At 37.8% G+C, this 24,047-nt stretch overlaps 2 protein-coding genes across 3 annotated transcripts in view; both read right to left on the reverse strand.

Annotated features, from left to right (window-relative positions):
- The window catches only part of LOC125227789 (slit homolog 2 protein), a 199,084-nt gene that overhangs the window by 22,143 nt on the left and 152,894 nt on the right, over positions 1-24,047 (reverse strand). For both annotated transcript variants that reach the window (XM_048132130.1, XM_048132129.1), the window contains exons 2-5: positions 13,013-13,116; positions 8,581-8,764; positions 1,978-2,146; positions 1,007-1,116 (exon numbers count right to left, since the gene is read on the reverse strand). In XM_048132130.1, the coding sequence (XP_047988087.1) occupies positions 1,007-1,116; positions 1,978-2,146; positions 8,581-8,754 (453 nt within the window). In that variant the 5' untranslated portion in view covers positions 8,755-8,764; positions 13,013-13,116. The remainder of the gene's footprint in view (positions 1-1,006; positions 1,117-1,977; positions 2,147-8,580; positions 8,765-13,012; positions 13,117-24,047) is intronic.
- Positions 12,711-24,047, reverse strand: part of LOC125228063 — a 54,354-nt gene continuing 43,017 nt past the window's right edge. The window contains exons 3-4 of the mRNA XM_048132509.1: positions 13,013-13,116; positions 12,711-12,800 (exon numbers count right to left, since the gene is read on the reverse strand). Coding sequence (XP_047988466.1) covers positions 12,711-12,800; positions 13,013-13,116 — 194 coding nt within the window. The remainder of the gene's footprint in view (positions 12,801-13,012; positions 13,117-24,047) is intronic.

Raw genomic sequence — 24,047 nt, forward strand, 5'->3', positions numbered from 1 at the left:
TGTGTAAGGTAAGGGAATCCGGAAACTGTATAAAATACTGACGTGTAAAACATTTCTTGAAGGCGATTCAAGTCTTACCGAAACATTTGAACCATATCAACGTATATAAGTAATATTTTTTAAATTAATAATTAATCTTCTTCAAATATTTTAATCAAGGTCAAGAAAAAATTCAATGTTCGTGTGTGTGTATTTCTCTATGATTATAATCAGCAATTTAGGACATAATTTATTCATTTTAAGACTGAAAAAAGTACTAAAGCTATTCCTGTACTTAAACCTTTCTTCGTAGAAACAGCCAGTGTTTAATAAAATAGACCAATGTTATTAGCATTTTATTCGTCATATATAACTTTCTAATGTGTAGCTATGAATCATTCGACCTTCATTTTTATTTTACAAACCACATCATACTACGCTAATTCCATTGCTACGCTACGCACCTTATTTATTAGTTTATTAGCTTATTTTAACTTTTATTAACACGAATCATTTATTAACAGCTTTAATTAACACGAGGATAAAAAAAACTAAATTTGACACCGTACACAAAGCTCCACTCCGTCACATTTCAAAAGGGGGCAAAGTTGTATTTTAACGCCGAGTGTGGAATTGAAAAACGAGCAAGTGAAAGGATTCTATAGTTGAACCACGAGCGAAGCGAGTGGTTTGAGAATAGAATTCTGAACTTGCGAGTTTTATAACACACGAGAAGTAAATACATTTGCACCCGAGTATAACACAAAACTTTTCCCCTCACTGTAGCGAGGAAACTACAACGAAAAAAATGCGTTTATCACTGCTTCCAGTAGTTCCAGGTGGTAAATCATCTTTATTACTAGATTCACCTACTTTTATCAATTTTAAAGCAGTTAATTTGACTTTATTCAAGGTCAAATTACTTTACCCACTAGTGGATAAAATGCGTTTTTACCCGCTGGTATTAAAGAACAAAACACGTGTTTCCGAACTAGTGAGGGGAAAATATATTTGACCCGATCCTCACCTTATTATGGTTCATATTGAGGATGAGCAGATGGTTCAGATGCGCGAACGAAGATGTTGGTATTGTAGCGAGGCTGTTCTGAGACACATCCAACTGTGTTAGCTTGTTACCTGAAATCAATAGTGCTACTTAGTCACTTTTTTGTAGAAACACCAGTTTTTTTAATAAATATTATAGGACATTCTTAACGCATATTGACCGAGTCCCGCGGTAAGCTCAAGAAGGCTTGTGATGTGGGTGCTCGGACAACGATATATATAAAATACAAATTTAATACTCATATACATAGAAAACATCCATGACTCAAGAACAAATACCTGTGATCATCATACAAATAAATGCCCTCACCGGGATTCGAACCCGGGACCGCGGCTTAGCAGGCAGGGTCACTTCCCTCTAGGCCAGACCGGTCGGTCGTTTTTGGAACCTAATGTGCTATTTCTAGGAAAAGCAACACCGCTTTGCCAATTTAGTGACAATTTTCCTTCGAGCGGCCTCATGCATACGTAAGTGCTGCCAGAGAGTACAAGTTGGACTAGCCCATTTTTAACACAACAGTATTTTATGCAACCAGCGTTTAAAAGAGGTAAAAAAGGCGAGTGGCGTGGGTATTATTTGACTCAGTTGAACACCCTTGCATACAATAGTTTTTTTACGATCATGCACTTACTTTTTTAATAGTTTTCTAGAATAACCTTCGTGAAATAGGTACAATGTTTCCTGGATTTTTGGAAAGTTTGACAGCTTGAAAAAACAAGTCTGTGGTTCTCATGACTTTCTTTTTCCGGGTTGTTCAGTTGGTAGCAATGTAACGCAGTGCGTTAAAACCCAAAAATACACTGCTACAAAGCCGCAAATGCGTTTTAAGGGAATAGACTATAGACTTATCTTTTATATAGGGTTTTAAAGATCTACGCACGATTCTGTAAATGACGAGTGGAAGTTACATAATAATAATCACACAAGCTCACCAATTGAACTTAACGAAGAGTCCTCTATGACAGCCAAGCTACTGTTGTGCACTGTCAAGTGACGGATGTCCAAGCCCAGGAATATGTAAGATGGAAGTTTCGCCAGGTTATTGTGCCTCAGCTTTAGGTAGAAAATGATCATTGGCTTGGAGCGAAGCGTATTCATGGCCTGGAAAGAGAAATCTGTATAAGTAATCTTGTAATGTAAAGGAGTGAGTGAGCAGCGTAGCGAGGCAATTCTCTCGCGAGGCAAATGACATGTCTTCGGCAGCATGCTGTGTCGAGGAACGCGCGCACTGCCTCGGCTGATATAATATACACGTCTGCATTCTGCAAAGTGCCTCGCAAGGGAATTGCCTCGCGACACTGTTCGCTCTGTGTACTTAATTATCTACAGGAACCAACTTTGAGACATAGTGAGGATCTGAATCTTGAGTTCAACTCCCCAGTAACGTGTAAGGCGTGAGTGACGTCATTATCAAGCTTAAATAGAATTGGGAGGGTTATATTCATATTCATATACTTAAAGTACTTAAATTTCACAAAAATATAGATCCCCACAGGAAAATAAACGAAATTGATACTTTTACAACAACCAAATTACTAAACTTTCACTTAATGATGAACATTCTCATTTTAGGATATTTTGTTAGTGTAATGTGAAAACTTTATAATTGGTAGTTACCATAACAAAATTAAATTTCATGTACCTACTCTTAGATTTTAACGAGGACGGAATACGTTGATATTGGAGAAAAGACGCAGTGGGACACTGATAAATAATAAGCAAATAACACTATATATTGCCCTTCAAAAGATTCCGATCATGAGCGAAAGAGCTTAAAAAAAGAAAAGCTCGGCTCATAAGGCCACATAAAAAAAAATCATTCTTAATATTTTAAACGAGACAAAACAAATCAAACAAAGAAACCATAAATTAAATGTCAGGCGAAATCAAATTTTAATACATGTGTTTTTCTCGACGAAAAACGTAGGTTTACATAGTTTTTTAACACTTTCGCTACCAAGAACCCGACTGTCGGGTACACCGCTCGTAGAAGCGTAGCCGATTACATGGGTTTCCCCGTATGTAGCGAAAATGTCGTAGCGCCGCGTAGAGCCCGGTTTCGAAAGTGTTAACCGCCGCCTCAAATCTCTCAAGGAAGGACGGTTCTCAATTCGTCTGTATGTTTTTTTTTTATTTTTTTTTGTTTGTTTCACGATATCTCCGTCGTTACTAAACCGATTTTGAAAAATTTTTTTGATTGAATGTATATGCATACAGATTGGTCCCATTTTTCTCAGGACCCAGTTCTGATGATGGAATCCTGGAGAAATCGAGGGAACTCCTCAAATCTGAAAGGCTCACATATGGTGATTTTTGTGTTTTTTGCATGTATTTTTAAGGAACATTTGGTGCATGTATTTCAGAACGGAACTCCTCAAATCTGAACGGAATAGTGACTTTGGTATTTTTTTGCCCTTACGTGCAGTGTGCAGTGGAACTCCTGATGATGGTCAGAACCGAACTCCTCAAATCTGAACGGCACGCTTATAGTGACTTTGGTATTTTTATAAGAACAGCATGCACTTACGTCCAGAACAGTGACATTTGGTGCAGTGGAACTGCTGATGATGGTCAGAACCGAACTCCTCAAATCTGAACGGCACACTTATAGTGACTTTGGTATTTTTATTAGAACAGCATGCATTTAAGTTCAGAACAGTAACATTTATTTAGTTATGTTTGTTAAGCATATTGAGTTTTCAAGTCAAATTTTGTCAAGCTTCGATTTCTTATAATCGGATTCATGAGGAATTGAGGAAACTCCTCAAAACTTAACGGTAGGACGTATATTGATTTTTGTTGCCATCGAATAATTAAAGCATTAAAAGCAGTTACATAAAATACCTATACATTTCTACATAATCTAACATTCGCAAGTAGCTTTCACCAGAACCCCAAAGGCGGCGGTTTTTTTTTCTTAAAAATTATTTACTATCCATATCTTATCCAGATTTGATCCATAACCAGTTTAAAAATCAGTAAAAGACAGTATATATTTTATATCTTGCATAATGTACCTACATGTACACCCAGATCATCCAGATGCTCGGTTTTTCTTTTTGACCACCGGTCTGGCTCAGTGGGTAGTGACACTGCCTGCTAAGCCGCGGTCCTGGGTTTGAATCCCGGTAAGGGCATTTATTTGTGTGATGAGCACAGATATTGTTCCTGAGTCATGGATGTTTTCCATAGGTATATAAGTATGTATTTATCTATCTAAGTATATACATGATTCTGGCCTCGAATGTCCAATTCCCAGTACGTCCAGTCTCCGTACGTCCAATTCCCCGTACGTCCAGTCTCCGTATGTCCAATTCCCCGTACGTCCAGTCTCCGTACGTCCAATTCCCCGTATGTCCAATCTCCATATGTCCAATTCCCCGTACGTCCAATTTCCCGTTCGTCCAGTCTCCGTATGTCCAGAGTCTCCGTTTGTCCAATGCCCCGAACGTCAAGTCCTCGTATGTCTAAATACCCGAACGTCTAATTCTTATACAAATGAATATAAATTACCCGAATATATCATCGCTTAGCACCCATAGTACAAGCTTTGCTTAGTTTGGGGCTAAGTTGATCTGTATAAGGTGTCCCCAATATTTATTTATTTATTTATATGGTCATTATGTTTGGCTGCATCAACGTAAACCTTCCTTTGATGTGTCTACACTATCTAATAAAATTATATTTTCTACTGCACAAGAACTTGGCTTTATTCTTCATTTTATTATCGTCACGTCGACGAACACTTCTATTGCGTCTACATAATTTACTTTGAATTTGATTCAATCAATGTTTCCTCATTTAGGTACAGGTACAATTTACATTAGGAAAATTGACGATGTCTTTTATAATTTTAGTGAAAGTCTAAGACTAAGCTTCTTTCAAATTAGGTCCGCAAGTTCCTACTAACAGACAAGTACTTAAGATATTTTCTCAAGTATTACTTTTCTTATTAAAAACTTAATAAGTTTGTATCTCTTACATCTTTAAGTAAAACGTGACATTTTAAGAAAGTTTTAGAGAGACATAGCTCATTATTTAGATTTAAACATAATGCTTAAGTCTAAAGGTCATCAGCATAAAACTTAGACGTTTATTTATTAACTTATTGTCTTTGCCTTTTAAATATTTTTTTCTTTCAGAGAGCTTCCTTCTTTCTTTCACAAAGATGGCGTTTGAAATAAACACTTTTATTCGAAACTTTAATCAAATCCCCGAACGAATATGTTCTTAAAATGTTTTCAAGTTTTCTTTGCTTTCAGAGCAAAATATTTTTAGATCAATTGATTTTTTTGGTATTTTTATTTAATCTGCTTTTAATCATCTTAACAATAAATATTAAATTTTAATATCCATTTTCAATGTCATTTATTTATTTTAATACGAGTATTGTGATATAAACATATACCTACCTATACAGCATACATGTATAGCGAAGAATTTTAAAATTTTTAAATTGCACACAATAGGTATTTCGCCTCATTCGCTACTGTGCACAGCCATTATTTGTGTACAGAATAGTTTCTTCCTATTCTCAATTCTACGCAATTCGAATTCGACGCAATAGGTATTTCACCACATTCATTATTGTGCACAGTCATTATTTGTATACAGTATAGTTTCTTCCTATTCGCAATTCTACACAATTCGAATTACACACAATAGGTATTTCGCATCATGCGCTATTGTGCACAGTCATTATTTGTGTACAGTATACTTTCTTCCTATTCGCAATTCAACACAATCTGAATTCGACTCAATAGTATTTCACCTCATTCGATTTTATGCACAGTCATTACTTGTGTACAATCTCATTCTGCACAATCTCAGCTTCGTCAATCCCCGCAAACACGTACACATAGAAACGCATAAATCTCCTTACATGAGCTATACGTCGCTGAGGAGTTTCGTTATGATCTATTATCAGCAGTTCTACTTCATCAAATGTCACAATGTGATAGTTCACATTGCACACATAACATGACAAATACGAACGTTTCCCAAAAAATACTTAGTAAATAGTAGTAGTAATTATTTAGTAAATATTGGCCTATACCTATAGTCAGCAAAGGTTCGATTTTAACATTTTGTTTACAAGATATTGATATGGTGACTGGTTAGATTTAATTTATATTGAAATTGGATGTCAAAATTGAATACAGTGCCTGTAACAACGCCATCTGACACCTAAATGTTATTTTTGCTGAATGTGTATAACGGTAGTTAATATTAATAATGCTATTTGGAGCTTTGCCTACTCTAGTGCGCCGCGGAAGGCACTTTCTGCGTTTCTATGTGTGCGTATTTGCGGGGATTGAGGAAGCTGAGATTATGCAAAACAAGATTGTACACAAGTAATGACTGACAATATCGCATGAGGCGAAATACCTATTGTGTGGAATTCGAATTGTGTAGAATTACGAATAGGAAGAAACTATACTGTATACAAATAATGACTGTGCACAATAACGCCTAGATTATCACCTACTTTCGACTTTATCTATCCGGTTACCAAGCATCCTGTATTTCTTATATCGTAATACTGCCGTTACAACCTAGACGTCGCCATTTTGCACCAGCTACGAGGCTATTTGCATGTTCTAGCAACGACAAGTCGACATGAATTTATTACCTAGTACCTGCTAATCTTGCAGTCTGGCGTGTCGTTAAGTTTTGTATACGAGTGAAAGTTTTAGTTGGTTAAGTTTAATTTATTATCAAATTTAAGTACCTGCCATAATGTTAAAGATATTATTAAGATTATAAGCAGTCTGCGGTTAATTTTGGAATTAATTAGCCTCGTCTGAATCTAGATGGAAAACATGAAAACTTTGACACGAATATAGGATTAAAAGCTTGTACAAGTATACTTAGTATACTTAGTGTGTCATGTCGTAGTAAAAAATAAATGAAGAGCAATTATAAATTGAAATAGATATCACACACGAAAAAAATAACGACAAGACCCAGCCGGGAATCGAACCCGCGTCTTAGCTTACGTGGCTAAGGTCATTACCACTAGACCACCCGCCCGCCGTGGTACCCAACGAAATGTCTCTATTGTATGTTATATCTGATAAGGCTAGGTGTAAACGTAAACTTTGAAATGGCATCGATTTAGCATAAATATTTCTACTAGGAATTTTATTTGTTTTAGACTGCGTCATCGTCAGTCATCGACAATGATGACGCACGTTAAAAAAGTTAAAAATACTTAGGGCCGGTTGCATCAAACCGTCTGTCATCGTTACGGCCCAGCCACGACATTTTAGTCTAAGCGCGACAGCGGTGAGCGGCGGGCATACATAGGAGCGAGACACAGCGATGGGACTTTTCATTCGCACGTATGGCTGGTGCTCACCGCTGTCGCGCTTAGACCAATGTAGTGGCTGGGCCGTTAAAGCGTTCGTTAAAAATTTATTGTATGAGAAGTTCTATATACATCTGCTGTGTGACGATGATGTGTCTGTCAAATGTGGTTGATGCAACTGGTCTTAGATACATAACATAACAGTGTTTTTTCTCTGCTGAAATGTTGCAACTATTTACATTATTCATGTGACCTCAAACGTTTGCTTATTTTGTAACTTGATTATTTCTAATAGCATAAATGTAGTATAAAATAACATTGGACACTAAACTAAAATAGGACTCCCACTCAGCATAATGCCACGGCAGCCCGTGGCACTGGTTTTCTTTGGGGATCTGGCTTAGTCTAACTTTAATGGCGGCACGTACGCCAACACACAACACAGTGGAAATAAGTTTAAGTACCTTGTGTATATGCTGCTACTATGTAAACTCGCAGAGTATGTCCAGGCCGTTCTTCTTGACGGTACACGTACAGGGGGTCATGGTGTTGGCCGCCGGGCACTGGTGCCCTGGGGTACACGGAGTAGAAGGTAATACACAGTGTACAAGTACCTTCTGTATATGCTGCTGCTCTGTAAACTCGCAGTATGTCCAGGCCGTTTTTTTTGACGGTACACATGCAATGGTCATGGTGTTGGCCGCCGGGCACTTCTGACCTGCACACGGACCTATATAGAAGGTAACACCCAGTGTATATACTCTTACCTTCTGTTTATGCTGCTGCTCTGTAAACTCGCAGAGTGTGTCCAGGCCGTTCTTCTCGACGGTACACGTGCAGGGGGTCATGGTGTTGGCCGCCGGGCACTGCTGCCCTGGGGTACACGAAGTAAAAGGTAACACACAGTGTATAAGTACCTTCTGTATGTGCTGCTGCTCTGTGAACTCGCAGAGTATGTCCAAGCTGTTCTTCTTGACGGTACACGTGCAGGGGGTCATGGTTTTGTCCGCCGGGCACTGTTACCCTGGGGTACACGAAGTAGAAGGTATTACACAGTGTAAACTTACCTTCTGTTTATGCTGCTGCTCTGTAAACTCGCAGAGTATGTCCAGGCCGTTCTTCTTGACGGTACACGTGCAGGGGGTCATGGTGTTGTCCGCCGGGCACTGCTACCCTGGGGTCCTGGGGTACATGAAGTAGAAGGCAACACATAGTGTACAAGTACCTTCTGTATATGCTGCTGCTCTGTAAACTCGCAGAGTATGTCCAGGCCGTTCTTCTTGACGGTACACGTGCAGGGGGTCATGGTGTTGGCCGCCGGGCACTGCTGCGCGCCCTGCGGGTACGCGGGCCGCGCGCACAGCACCACGCAGCATACCAGCAGCCAACGCCAAACCATACTGGTTTACCTGAACACAAAATAAATATTGATATAGTCAGTCACAAAACACTCACTGCTTCTAATTCAAATTTTTCCCAGTGCTTAGACAGACACGGATCCGTGCGTGAAAATTTTAATCTATTGATTTAAGTGTCAAGGTCACGAGGGGTTAAGCACAAAATGTGTATCAAACTCTGAATGAGAGGAAATAAGGCTGGATCTCATATACGTACTATATTTTCATTTTAGCATTTTAAAGGTTCTCTGATGCGATTCAAGGTCTCATTATTTTTTTTTGAGTTTTATACCAAAAGATTAATTATACCAAATTTTTGTTTTTGTGTAGAGTAATCCTTAGTATGTATACCAATTTGTCAATTTAAATAAATAAAATAAATAAATAAATATTATAGGACATTCTTGCACAGATTGACTGAGGCCCACGGTAAGCTCAAGAAGGCTTGTGATGTGGGTACTCAGACAACGATATATATAATATACAAATACTTATATACATAGAAAACATCCATGACTGTCAATTTACTAAAACAAATGTTCAATTGTGAGTGTGTTTAGTAAAACGTCCCACTTTTTTGGTTACCATTAAGGCGAGATTTACTTGAATCTTTATAATATGAATAAACTGACAAAGCGGCTTTATAGAAATCGACAAAGTGGGACGTTTTCCCGTGCACACTCGCAATTTATTAAAACAAACCAATTTAATTACATACGTATTATTTTTCAGACATAAAATACGAGTAAGTAGGGCGGTCAATTTCAGCGTCAAGCACGCAAGCCAGGAGCATGCATTTCGTAGCCGAGATTAAGCGTAGAGCATCTAAAGCGGTCGTTCAAACAGCTAGCACTGAAAGTTGATGTTTTCTGTGCACTTTAGGAGCCGGGCGTGCTTTTGAACTCTTGAGAAAGTTCGTCAAACGGACAGATTCGTTAGGACGTTAGGTTGCATGATAAAACAGGACAAATATTTTATTGGTATGTTTTTTAAGTTTAGAAAATAATTTGTAGCGCCAGTTTTGGTGATAACAACTTCAGCCATTTTTTTACGATTTTAGCATTTCTCCCATAATAAAAGTTGTTCATTATGACCTCACTGCATAGTTTGGCTAATACTTACAAAATCATCCTCTATAACACCTTTCATATTGTAGTTTGAGTTATCAATTACATTTTTGCGGTGTGCTGGTGGTAGAAGGACCTATTACGGAACTAATTTTCTCCGTCTATTGTCCTTCGAGTCGTCGGCAACCCGCACCCTCCTTGGAACTTGTACACTCATTTTTGCTGTGTACTTAACACAGCAAAATTGAGTGTACAGGTTTCTAATGGGTTTGCTAACGCGCATGTGACACTCCTTGATTTGCAGTCGTCCATATTAGGTTACGGTGACCGTCTTCCATGAGGCAGGCCGTATGCTTGTTTGCCACCGATAAATAAATTAAACTATGTACGTATTTACTTCAATAACGAAACTCCTATCCTATGTGTTGTCCTTGGTAAGTTCATAAACCCCTAAAATAATCACCATGACTTCATTACTTAGCGAGCTTTGGTATCAAACAAAGTTGTTATCATGAATTATTTATATTATGACGACCGGTCTGGCGCAGTCAGTAGTAACCCTGCCTGCTGCGCCGCGGTCCCGGGTTCGAATCCCGGTAAGGGCATTTATTTGTGTGATGAGCACAGATATTTGTTCCTGAGTCATGGATGTTTTCTATGTAGGTATATAAGTATTTATATATTATATATATCGTTGTCTGAGTACCCACAACACAAGCCTTCTTGAGCTTACCGTGGGCCTCGGTCAATCTGTGTAAGAATGTCCTATAATATTTATTTATATTTATTATTTATTTATTTATTTAACACTTTCGCTACCAAGAACCCGACTGTCGGGCACACCGCTCGTAGAAGCGTAGCCGATTACATGGGGAAACCCGTATGTAGCGAAAATGTCGTAGCGCCGCGTAGAGCCCGGTTTCGAAAGTGTTAATTATTATTAATTTTGTTGAAAACGGCTGAATATTTTACATAATATCTAGTAAAATTGACCAAATACCTATAGTTTTCGATAAAGCAACCAACACCAAATAAAAAATTAATCGATTTCAACATGGGCTGTAAATTTTCAGTACTATTAACAACATGCTTAACAGTGTGGCACTGATTGTCACAAATACATATAAGTAATCTTTTTTTTTTAGAACAAATCAGGAAATATTTTATTCAGATACCATATTCTTAAATCCGCAACGCAGGCTTCGTCAGAACAAATGAACATGTCAAGGTACAGGTATCATCAATTCATCACATATTTGCCGGTACCTGAACTAATTTTAATACATAAGATTTAACATAGAAATACAAAGTAACTAAATAACACGATTCAAATATCAGGTGCCAGTGTTTCGAATAGAGAATAATATACGGCAATGTTCTGCCGCCAGAGTGCAACACATACAGTAAACTCGGAACTTACGTGCGAAATGTCATTTGATATTTGCCGGTCAATTTTCGGCAAAGAGGATCGAGTATTATAGAGAGTTACTGTCAAAGTAAAATGTGTAATCACAGTGCATAGACTGCCATCTCTCGACACAAGCTTAAAAGTTTTAAACATCAATTTTGACAATTCGCACCATATTCTTAGCTTGATATGTGTTATAAATGTCACGTATTAATATTAGCGCCATCTAGGCCACCGTACCTAGTCTGAGGTACGTTTTTTTAATTTTCACTTTTACCCCCCAAAAGTGGCCCCTATAATTAAATTTTCTTAATTTTAATTACATGTCCGTCTTTGGGTCACAGTTTTACATATGCATGCCAAATTTCAAGTGTATCGGTTCAGTAGTTTCGGAGAAAATTGTCTGTGACAGACGGACAGACAGACGCACGAGTGATCCTATAATTTCTTAGACTGTAGCTGTCTATACGGAGTTACATGTATTATGTCTTTCCTTTTCGGTGAAAGCAAACATCGTGACGAAACCGGACTAATCTCAACAGAGCCTATTATTATCCTTCGGGTTGGGTTGGAAGTTCAGATGGCAGTTGGTTTCGTAAAACTAGTGTTTATTTTTTAAAGCAGACCTCAGGTTCCAATGAGCCGTGGCGAATGCCGGGATAACGCAAGGAGTCTGAACTTATCTGCGAAAATATCTATTGATATTCTGCCAGTAGCTTTTGGTGATGGAAAAGATCGTAAGGAAACCTGACTAATCCCAACCTAGTTATCCTTCTGGATGGAATTCTGGGTTATCATTCAGATGGCAGCCGCTTTCGTAAAACTGGTGACTACGCGAAACCTTGGCATTAGTTGTTTTGGCAACTTTTACTTTGGCAGATCCCTGGCTCCCATGAGCCGTAGGTATGCCGGGATAACGCAAGGAGGATAATGATGAAGGTCTGTACGGCGGTTTCTAGTCGTGTAAGTTACTTACTTACTAGAATCGCAATAGCTTAACAAGCCTTCAACAATAAGAAACATATTTTCAAATCGAAAATGTGTACTACCACAAAAAAAAAACTTTTTATTAAATCCCATATCTCGAGCATCGCCTTATACACCTGCGAAACGTGGACAATGACGAAAAGAGAGAGAGAAATTGCAAAGCTTCGAGATGTAGTGATGGCGGAGAATGGAAGGGATTAGTTGGACAGAAAAAATATCAAATGTTAGAGTTCTAAATAGGATTAAAGAAAAAATAATTATATTGAAGACAATAGAAAACAGAAGAGGCGTACTAGTTGAACATCTTCTACGACACGACCTGTTCAAAAACATCGTAGAAGGAAAAGTAGAAGGAAAGAGGGGAAGAGGAAGACCTAGGAGAAACTATTTTAGCCAAATTAAAGAAAAGTTTCAGGTCGTGTCAGTTTCAGAAGGTGAAGGAGTTGGCAGAGGACCGGACGAGTTGGAGATTGCTCCACCGACAAGAGCACAGCTCTTATACCTCTGCCACACTATGCTCCTCGCGCTGCCCCTCGTGCTGTTCCTCGCGCTGCCGCGATGTTGCCCTCTCCGGCCACACACTGCCCTACTCACGCGATTATCGCACTAGGTTGTTGCCGGCCATTTGACTCGCGCCAAGAAACCGACAAAATAGGGAGTTGTGGGCATGACGAGGAGCACGAGCGGCATAACGAGTAGCGCGGCCACACTATGCCTCTGCCTACTTCCCTCGCTACTTCCCACGCCGCTCGTCGAGTGTGTGGCAGAGGTATTAAGTTAGAAGAAGAAGTTACTTACGAGTGTTTGAGAGTATGTCAGGTTGGCGAGCGCGTGTGGCGAGGAGAGGGGTGTGCCGCAGTCATGGGGCGCTAGGTCATATTCACGGTCCTCCCACAACCACCCTGCGGACAATAACATATAATACATAAGAAATTATCCTTTATCATGAGGGATTACACTCATTTAGATCCATACATATAAAGGTATTAAGGCATTAACAAGAACTTAATTCTAAAAAAAGGCATACCTATTTGAGTTTCTTATAACCTACATAATAATAACTAAGCGGGTCTACAATTTTATGAAATAGTTAACTTATCTCGAATTCGAACGTATTAACAAAACGCTTTGGCATTTGCATGAGCTTTAATCGAAATATGGTGTTCAAATTCTACAATTTTAGATTTTTTTTTGTAATAAAACTTGTTTTGATTATTAAATTATACTGTACTAGACGTTGATCAAAAACATATTTATTAAAGTAAAGTTTAAGTAGCAAATCTTGTAGTATTTGTCAGGTAATTTCCTACTTTTCTAAGTATAATAATACACCATCATGTATTGTTTATTCTAATACTATCCACTATAATTCTACAAAACAAACAAACTTATTACTTTCTCGTAAAACAAGCACTTTAACTTCACAAAGAACTTATCGTCGTTGAGATTGCCAATTCCGTTATGTGCATTTTTTCGATTTTTCGTTTTTTGCAGATTTGCCTTTAAAATTGTATTCCACGTCTAATGCAAAAACCAGCATACGCAAATTCTACTTGGATCATGTTTTAACTAAACACATTTGTGATTTTAGCCCCAAAAATAAATACACATGTACTTCCAAGCACATATAGGTTTTGGTAACCAAGTAAAATAAACGAAATTGATAATTACTACTGCACATGTGTGGATTTAGTATGGATTGTTGCTTAGTGTGCTTATGTGTTTCGGTCATATATCTTTATTTTTCAATTTATTTTTTCAAAGCTAAATATTTTAACCGTAAAGCTGTTATACTTATTATGTTTAATATTGTGAAGTACCTTTTTGTCGTCGATTATTCGGCAGGTTTTTCACATTTATCGCAAAACATTTTCTAACACAGTAAGAGGGTAGCAATTATACTTCATTCTAACGTTCTTGATACTGATAAATTATGATAACTTCGTATCTGACTTATTTTACAGCTATTCCCGTTAAGTTTGTACATTAAGATCACGTCTCCGATTTGGATAAAAATTGGTAGGCTGATAGAGTCCATGATGCTGAGCAAGATCCACTAGGTTACCCAAAATGTCCTAGGTTGATTGTATGAAACTTTCCTTTTTTGTTACCGAAAATGTATAGAAATTTGGTAACAAAAAAGGAAGGTTCATACAAACTATATAGGACATTTTGGGAAACCTAGTGGATATTGCTCAGCATCATGGACTCTACCAGCCTACCAATCTTTATCAAAATCGGAGACGTGATCCAAATGTACAAAGTTAACGAGAATTGCTCTTTAACACTATTTTAAAAGTAATTGTTTATTGGTGTAGTTAGGTAGCATCTACTGTGTAGTATATCCGTCGTAAGAGTAGCACCAACCCTGGTAGAAGAACGAGGGTGTTGTAAAAGGCAACTAAGTTCACAAACGAAGCAGCTAATAGCTAAAGGGGAGATGAGCCTCTTCTCTTCGAGAAGGAAAACTACTAACTCAAGCCCGGGATGGAATCCCCGTTAGGCGCGAGTAAGGTCTAAGCTGAAATATGTGGTAAACTCCTCAACCTCCAACGGCCAGTTTCCAAGAGGGTAGCACAGGTGCGGGGAATCACAGCGATTTCCTTCATTCCTCAGTCCCTGGTGGTGTGTCTGCCGAGGTGTGCGACAGGACTGCGTTTTGGCTCCTACCGTGTAACGTGTGTGTCTTTGCTGCTTTGGTATTCATCTGCATACAAGTATCTATAGAAAGTTCAAAGTTGTACACATCACTTCTCAAATCACAGAAGAAACGCGAGGAACTTTTAATTGGCAGCCTTTATGCCAATACTTTATGCCGATGACGCAGCCTTTGTTGCTACCTCTGTGAGCTTCAGCTAATGATGGGTCCAATCTCCAAGGCAGAAATTCCACTCGATGGCACGCTGTTGGAGACCACTTTACGACAATAACCGACCATCTTTCGCTCTAGGCAGAGGTTGACATTTACATCGGCAAGGCAGCTACCACTTTTGGGAAGCTTAGTGCTCGAGTATGGCATAACAGACTCCTGACTACTAAGACCAAGGTGTTAGTCTTTCAGGCTTGTGTATAGACCATACTCTTGTACGAATCCGAGACGTATGCCAAAGTCAAACGCCGTGGCATCTCCTTCTATAAGCGATGCCTGTGTAAGATGTTGGGCATATCATCACAGGTCGTCAAACCAGAGAGTTCTAGAAATCGCTACCCAGTCTGACCATGCTTCTCAAACAGAGGCGACTTCGTTGATGGGGTATATGCACAGGATGGAACCCTCTCGTTTACCACGCCGTGTTCTTCTGGGCACAGTAGCGAATGCCAAGAAAGATGTTGAGAGGTCATTGCTTCGCTTCAAAGACTGCGCCAAGAGGTACTATCAGCTGCAAAAGTGCATGGAGAAGTTAGGAATGAATTCATTGATAAATTCGCCATGCACTTTTGCAGCTGATAGGACATGGCTGCCTTTTAGATCGACTACCGAAACTAGGAGAGGCTTGCTAAGAAACGGAGGGAGTGGCGTAAGTGCATCGAAGATGGTCGCAAGTTCGTCCATGGACCTGGTTTGCGGCACTTGCAGACAATAGGGAAACAAGGTACCGTAGCAAACCGTCTCAATTGGTTGCAAGCTTCCCTTGTCAGCTATGTGGCAAAGTATGTAGCTATCGCATAGGTTGTCGTTATAATTACTTACGTTGAATTTAGTCAGAACGAGTTTTAAGTTCTTTTTTTTTATTATAAATGTATATTTCGTTTTCTTTCAACCCCTTTTTGTCAAAAGTGGCACTGAAACTTGAGTAGTTCATGTGCTCTGCCTACCCCTTTATGGGATACAGGCGTGATTGTATGAATGTATGTACGTAAATATATATTATTAGTAATTGACAAGGAAGGTCTTTAGTTTTGTCAGATACTGACATTTTCCTTTGGATAATATCATTTATTTCTGATACAAGTGATCATGTTGTTTTGTTTTTATTACCCTAAACGCACATAACTTACTCTGATAAACCTCAAATGAACAGTATTTATGATTCCTATGTGCATGACTTACACATATGTATTTAGTAAGCTCAAAACCAATACCCATATCGATACCTTTGGGTTCAATTGGCGTAAAGGACAAAATGCAGGTTTTCAGGAGAAGCAAAAAACAACTTTTTTTTTAGAAAAATGTTTATATCTTTTTTGTTTTTTGACCTATATTTGTGACGTATATAGAAAAATATGTAGATTTTTAGTATCCTTCACCTAGTGTAGCAACCGTAGTGATAAACTAAACGGTTTAGAAGTTAGATGGTTGTAAAGGACACGTCAAAATGCTATGGACGTCCTTTACACCCACGATTTTTTTGAACAATTAGAGTTGATAGGGTCGTAAATGACGGTCTTAGATGATTTTTATACAAATTCGGGGCGTAAATGTAACCGGAATGGTACAAATGGCAACAGTTATTATGGCATAGAATAGCCACATTAGTGTTACAGTGTATATTTATCTAAATATTTAGCAGAGACAAAGAACAAGACTATTTTATATCCAGTTTTGCAATAAAGAAACAACATTTGCTTAAAAACTATCTAGTATTTTGGAAAGTTATTATTTTAGTACTCGCCGCTGTCTCAACTCTCAATAAGTTACGCATTCAGTATTTAATTCTAGCAGGGAAACGCTTTCGTAGTTTAAGTAAATATAAAAACACTAATGGTAATCACGTAAACTTTAATCAGCAACTGTGAACAGTAGACTATATTAATACGACAGTAATTTTAAGTATAAAGTAGAAAGAAGTTCTAAGAATAACTAAGAGTTAAGTACCAATTTATAAACGCAAGTTAAGACGCGTATACAAACTGTGACCAACTAATAAATAATAGTAACTGTAGTCAAGACTACCTACTATGTTGATGCATATTTTTGATAATTTTAAAACAGAAGATTGTTATTTAGTCTTTAACCTGTTAAGTAAGAACAATCTTAATTATGAGTTCAATCCTAGAAATATTATAGTCAATGCTTTAAGTACCTGTGGGTACATAGCCAAGTCACCAAACGCTAACGCTCATTCGCTAGCGAAACGCACCTGTTATTGTCGCACTAAATGTTAGTATAGTCTACTGTTAAAGTTTACTGGCGGCGTAGCTGAATGGCAATCGTCGACGCCAGACGCCGACAAAAATGCAGTCTGGTGCAATACGCAAGAGCGATAAAGCTATAGCTATAGCTACGAAAAAAATATATAGCTACGAAATAGATATTATCGTGAGCGTTTGTGCATACGTTGTGGGTACGTACCCTGATTACCATAGTGTTTTTTTTTAAATTACCTACATCTCGTCGCAGTATAATAATACTACGAAAGCGTTTCCCCGCTAGAATTAAAGGCTGAATGCGTAACCTACTGACTATTCAACAGCGGCGAATACTAAAAAAATAACTTTGAGCTTGTTGCCAAAGTATTAGTAGATCGTTTTTAAGCAAATTTTGTTTCTTTATTATAAAACTGGATATAAAATAGTCTTGTTCTTTTTTGTTTCTAAGATAGCTTAGATAAATAATACACTGCATTAAACTAATGTCTATTCTATGCCATATTAAGTACGTTTTGACAATTTTTCCAGTTTTTAATTGTAAACTTAGCACAACATTTGTACCATTTCGGTTACAATTACGCCCCGGTTTTGTATAAAAATCATCTAAGACCGTCATTTACGACCCTATCAAATCATGGGTGTAAAGGACGTTAATAGCTTTTGACGTGTCCTTTACAACCATCTATCTTCTAAATCGTTTAGTTTATCACTACGGTTGTTACACTAGGTTAAAGATACTCGTAATCTGCATATTTTTCTTATACACGTCACAAATATAGGCCAAAAAAACAAAAAAGTGGGTTTATCTTTCTCTTGGAAACCTGCATTATATGTCCTTTACGACAATTGAACCCAATGATATCGATTACAGTTGCGGATAAAATATTTTTAGTGCTGGTCGTAAAGGACGAAGAACAAAAAAACTTGTCCTTTACGCCCAACTTTACCACACTACTATAGAAAGTGATCCTTAAAAAGTAAGGGCTTAGAGGGCAATAATATATATCAAGGTGACTTACGACTATATTTTTATTTGTAGATTTCCTTTACGACACAAATAATAATTTATAATTAATGACTTGATATTTACGCCCCTTCAGAAAAGCTATTTTTGCAAGTCCATAGTAGAAAATCTTGGTCGTAAAGGCAACTTTTTAAGAGATATCGAAATTTTAACTACACAGATCGATAGCGCTTGAAATTCTGAACAAAACTGTATATATAACTCATTTTCGCCAAAATGTCCTTTACGCCAATTGAACCCAGAGGTATCGATATGTGCACAAAATTAATAAAAACGAGTATATCTTAATTTGTGACTTATTATTTCCCATTTTTTTTCACACAACATATTTCTTATAGGTACTTTATAGAGTAGTGTGTTAAGGCGTGATAATTTTCCTTGAACTGCCCACTTGAAGAAACTAAAAGAACCTACATTTGAAGCTGAAAACTAAACAAAGAACTAGCAAAGTCGTGCTAGGGTATCTAGCACACACAATACAGCTCTAAGCGTATCGTAGCTAGCTTTCTTTATCGCTCTTCTGTATTGGCGCGACAAGGGCAGAAGCGTTTCGCCACGTAGCGTCAACGATTGTAACTTCACCTAAGGCTGCCAGCCTAGTCGAAATGACATCGGCGTCTAGCGATCAAAACGCAGTCTGGCTCTATCGCGCCAATGCGGAAGAGTGATAGAGGTAGACAGCTATATTAGTTTAGGCGTTTGTACATTTGGCTTTGGTTTGTAACAGGCCCTGGCAACAATCTTATCTTGTCTTCCAAATTTACGTAACGCCTCGGCCGGGTAATGTGAAGCAATAAAATCAACAGAAGTCTTTCCCGGAAAATAAAATCAAGACCAGACAGCACTTTGCGTCCCTTTTGGGTATTCGAAATACTTCTGATTTGATTATCTGTACCGGGGCGTGTGAAGGGCAGCCTTATTCGAACGGCCAAAGTGCTAGTTTAGGATGCTTATATTTCAACTAGGTTAACGTTTGCCTTTTAGTTTTGCATTTCGTACACCCGAGTTGTACTTAGGTATAGCGACTGTTATTTTACCTACATTTACATACAGTCATACATATCAATACACAGTATAAAACCGAGATAAATTATATCAAACGGAAGTAGGCCATTGTCAATCATAACAACAATGATAATATTTAATCGTAGAATTGCAGTCAATTTTAAGTAGTGACATTAAAGTACAAAGAACAGGCATCTTTTAAGTAGTCTTTGCCTTTGACAGTTGTGGTCAAGAGTAAGCCCATTTATAATAATAGGTCCGGCAGTACGATGTTTGATTGTAAGTAGGTATATCAACTTTGATTTTATAAATAAAAATTTAAAGGTAAATCAAACAAAATAATTACACGCCTATACGGATTCTGAAACTTGCATGGTTTTTGTCAGTGTGGTAAAGTAGATATTTTCCCGTCATAATTGGATTACCTAATGAGTTTCCTCCTTTCCTCTGTTGTCTGAATGAATTTCGAGATCCGGTGTGATACCCTGCTGAAATTTAGGCATCATTGCAGCAGAATAACATAAACTCACGCCTGCATTCCAAAAAGAGGTAGGCAGACCACTTGAAACTTAGCAATTAGGTAAGTGGTTGAAAGAAAACTAACACATGACGTGACGAGTATTGAAGCGACACGTTGCTGGCCCATCAGCCACACCAAAATATAACCTCCCGCAGTTAACTTCTACAACGCCTACCCAAGGAAGAAACGGGGGTAGTAAAATTCTTAACCCGTCACCACACAAGACCAGAAAGGTAGGGATGGAAGGTCAGAATTTACGATATGTATATGTCATAAAATTTAAGGTTCGTCCAGATAAAATTTTTAACATATAAGTTAATTAAATGCTGTTGTTAAAGGACATTGTTTCCCAATAAACTCTAAATAAATGTGATTTGAAAACCGATCATAAATAATAAACAAAAAATACATTATTATTTCTTTGTCGTTACTATTTTAAATAAGTAACAACGAATAGGTACATGTTTATTGCAAGTCTGGGATATTTGATTTAGGCGGTATCTATTTAGATGTTTACATTCTACCCAAATAAATTGTACCTATGCTTGACCATGTTCGGCATGTACCTAGTGGATTCGAGAAAACAATATTGGTCCATAATAATAACCTAACCACAAAATTAAAATTTTGAAAAAACCCCTGACCGCGACAGTGGACCGATTTTAATAAAACATGGCTAAGAACACTCCCGACTAACTCAGCTTTCAAACGAAAGACGACTTATCTGGTAACAACAAGATGGAGCACCAGCCCATTCCACAAAAAAAACTAAATCGAAATCGGTTCATCCGTTCAGAAGGGAGCTACGATGCCAACAGACGCGACACACATCAGACAGAACACGTCAAACTTATAACAGGGTGTCACCCGTCGTTTTAAAATGATAACAAATTGATTTAAAATTAATTAAATAAAATAATAGGTATCATAGTAAAGCACCATGTAAATGTATGTCTGCCTACAATTCCATGCGTAGTTCATTAATTCTACTTATAGTTCGTCTTCTACTAAACATAATAATATCTTGGTTATTAATTTTGGAATATTACAATTAGCTCTGGAGATTTAAAATCCCTTTCATCTGGACCAAAAAAGGTCTTCTTAGTCGTTACCAAAATAACCGAGTCTAATTATACGAGAACACCAAACCACCAGTGTTTGTCATAAAGTATTAAGCGCCATCAAATATTACTTACACGTTCCATTACCTGTTCAAATTTACTCTGGCCACGCTCAGGAAAATCATCAAATATTTAGCTTTGTCAAGACTACCTATACTAAACTTATATATAGCTTTAAATGGGTCGAGAGGTGACTATAAGTCGGCTCAAAATGAGCTAAACATGTACTGTATTTTTTTTTCAGAGCCTAATGTTTCACAAGGGATTAAATCCCAAATTTACAGTAACGGGTCTTGAACAAAACGAACTGTTCTATAGTACTGTAAAGGATTTTATGACAATCCTTAGAGTAGGATGCAAGTGTCAACGACCTTTAGAAAATAATTTCGCTTCTAAATGATAACTTCTTTTTATGTCTCTGAAATAGGTACAGTATTATTATTAACTAACATCAGAGCCCTAACAGCAGGCAAATATGTACCTAGTTCATAGAGTGTCGAATTACAACAGTCACAGGACACTTAAAAAACGTATACCCTACTTACTGAACTCATTGCCAAGTGATACAGGAACCAAGCAAAAATACCTCATTCCCCTCACTAGCTCGGAAACACGTGTTTTGTCCTTTAATACCAGCGGGTAAAAACGCATTTTATCCACTAGTGGATAAAGTAATTTGACCTTGAATAGAGGCAAATTTTCTGCTTTAAAATTGATAAAAGTGGGTTAATCTAGTTATGAAGATGTTTTACCACCTGTGGAACTACTGGAAGCAGTGATAAACGCGTTTTTTGCGTTGTACTTTCCTCGCTATAGTGAGGGAAAAGTTTTGTGTTTCACACGAGTGCAAATGTATTTTACTTCTCGTGTGTTGAAAAACGAGCAAGCGAAAGGATTCTATAGTTGACGTGTTTTTTTAAGTGGAGATAGTTGAAAGGATGGAGAGTGACAGAGGCTACTTTTTGTCTCTTTCTAACGCAAGCGAAGCCACGGACAAAAGCTAGTTAAATAAATAAAAATAATAATTAAAAAATCAAAGCAAAAAACAGTGTCCCAGAATAGAAAGACTAAACTCAAATATATTTATTACTTTGGCGATACAATGTTAATTTGCAAAATGAATCGCTAGTAGCCATGGCAAACTAGCACAATCCACGTCCGGTGAACTGGGGGTTACCATGACGTGCTAAAGCCGTTCAGTTTAGGTTGAGAGAGAGGAACGGAGCTATGTAACTGCTATAGCTGTGTCCCTTTCTCTCAACCTAAACTGAACGTCTTTAGTACGTCATGGTAACCCCCCTGATAGGCTTTGCAACTGTCATGGCTTACAAAAGTGTCAATCTTTCATTCGTTTCAGTCTATATAGCTATATTAGCTCGATAAAATTTCATACAAACCATAGAATTTCCCTTGTTAATTATTGTTTGCCATAATTTAGCTCAAAATAAGACATATTGTTTAGATAATCGTTTTTAGTTTATTTTTATTCAGTTCTATTCTCGGGAGACGAACGAAAGTTGAATGCAGGTTTGTTTATTTTTAAAATTAATTTTATGGTATAATTAAGTCAAATGAGACTTAAGTTTTCCGGCTTTGCCCAAATTGTTATCAACGCCCACGATCAACGCCACTCGCCTTTTTTGACCTCTCTTAAATACTGGTTGCATACTGTATAGTTATCATCAAGACTAATAACCAAATCATTTATACCTATCGTTAATTTAAATCGACAAAACATGGAATATCAGGCCCCGTAGCCGAATGGCATTTCTCCGATGCCAAACGAAAGCGATACGCCGCTGGCTCTGTCGCGCCAATACGCAAGCGCGATAGAGATAGATATCTACTAGCGCTTCGTTTCGTGAGCGTTTCGTGAGCGATTGTGCCATTCGGCTAGCCACCCAGGCGGGCAATTATGGTCGCGCGATAAGTGATAAAACATCGGGCCGTCCTTATCGCACTATTTGTAAGTGCGATAGGGACGGCCCGATGTTTTATCACTTATCGCGCGACCATAATTGCCCTGCTATCAGGTTTCAACTAAAAGAGTAAGGTTTTGTCCCATTATGAGATCGTCACCTAGGCTAAAATATGGAGTCATTGATTTTCATTATTATTCAAAAGGTATTACAGGCCGTGAAAATTCAAAATCATACGTAATTGTAAAATGAACACTGACTTGTCTTAAAGATGTATTTGTAGTATGATACGCTCTAAAGGTAAGTAAATAGACACTCTTCTGAAAGTACTGATACATTGCATTTTCCACAATTAGGCTCAGATGGAGGTCCAGATGGGCACAGAACCCTGAAAAGTTAGCCCATCAAACAAACACTTAAGAAATTTATAAGGGACTTCTTAATTCTGTAATGGGGCAAGCTCGTAAAATGAACTTATCTTCACTGTACATCAGAACATTTGATGCTTTAATTAATACATTTTGCTTTTTAAATATACTTTTACAATAATCAGGCTATATCAGATGCGAATCATAACCAATATTGACGGCCTTCGATTCTACTTGTCTCCATCGTTCTGGTAAAGGCATCCAGATGGTTTAGATTCAAAAAACAGAACTGCCGTAGATGGGCTTGATCATCGAACTTTTTTTCATTCAAGGCAAGCGATTGAACAATGCGTAATCCCCAATCTGGAAGTACGGTGGAAGGTACACTTTCCAACCTAGAAAGCTTTTCATGGGCGAGCATTGTCGTGGAAAAAAACTTAGCATGCTGTGGACGATTCTGACAGATTTTTTGGTTTAAATTTTCAAGCTGATCAGTATACTGAAGTCATTCCACTTGGTAGGAGTTCCCAGTGAATAATACCATGAATATCCCACCAAACGGACAGCATAACTTTTTTGGGTGATGGGTGCATTAGAGACGTTTGCATGTGTGATTTAAATAAGACCCATTTTTCAACAGTGATAAGATGGTCCAACCAGTTGAATGTGCGGCGAAAAGACAAATGCAGATATCGGCATGGCGGTTTAGTTGATTCAAGATCCAAACACTGTAGGTCGTGTAAATGTGTTTTTTTGAGAGCAGCCTAACTCGGTAGCAGTACGAC

This window comes from Leguminivora glycinivorella, chromosome 7 (assembly GCF_023078275.1).
Source record: "Leguminivora glycinivorella isolate SPB_JAAS2020 chromosome 7, LegGlyc_1.1, whole genome shotgun sequence".
In the NCBI taxonomy this organism is placed as follows: Eukaryota; Metazoa; Arthropoda; class Insecta; order Lepidoptera; family Tortricidae; genus Leguminivora; species Leguminivora glycinivorella.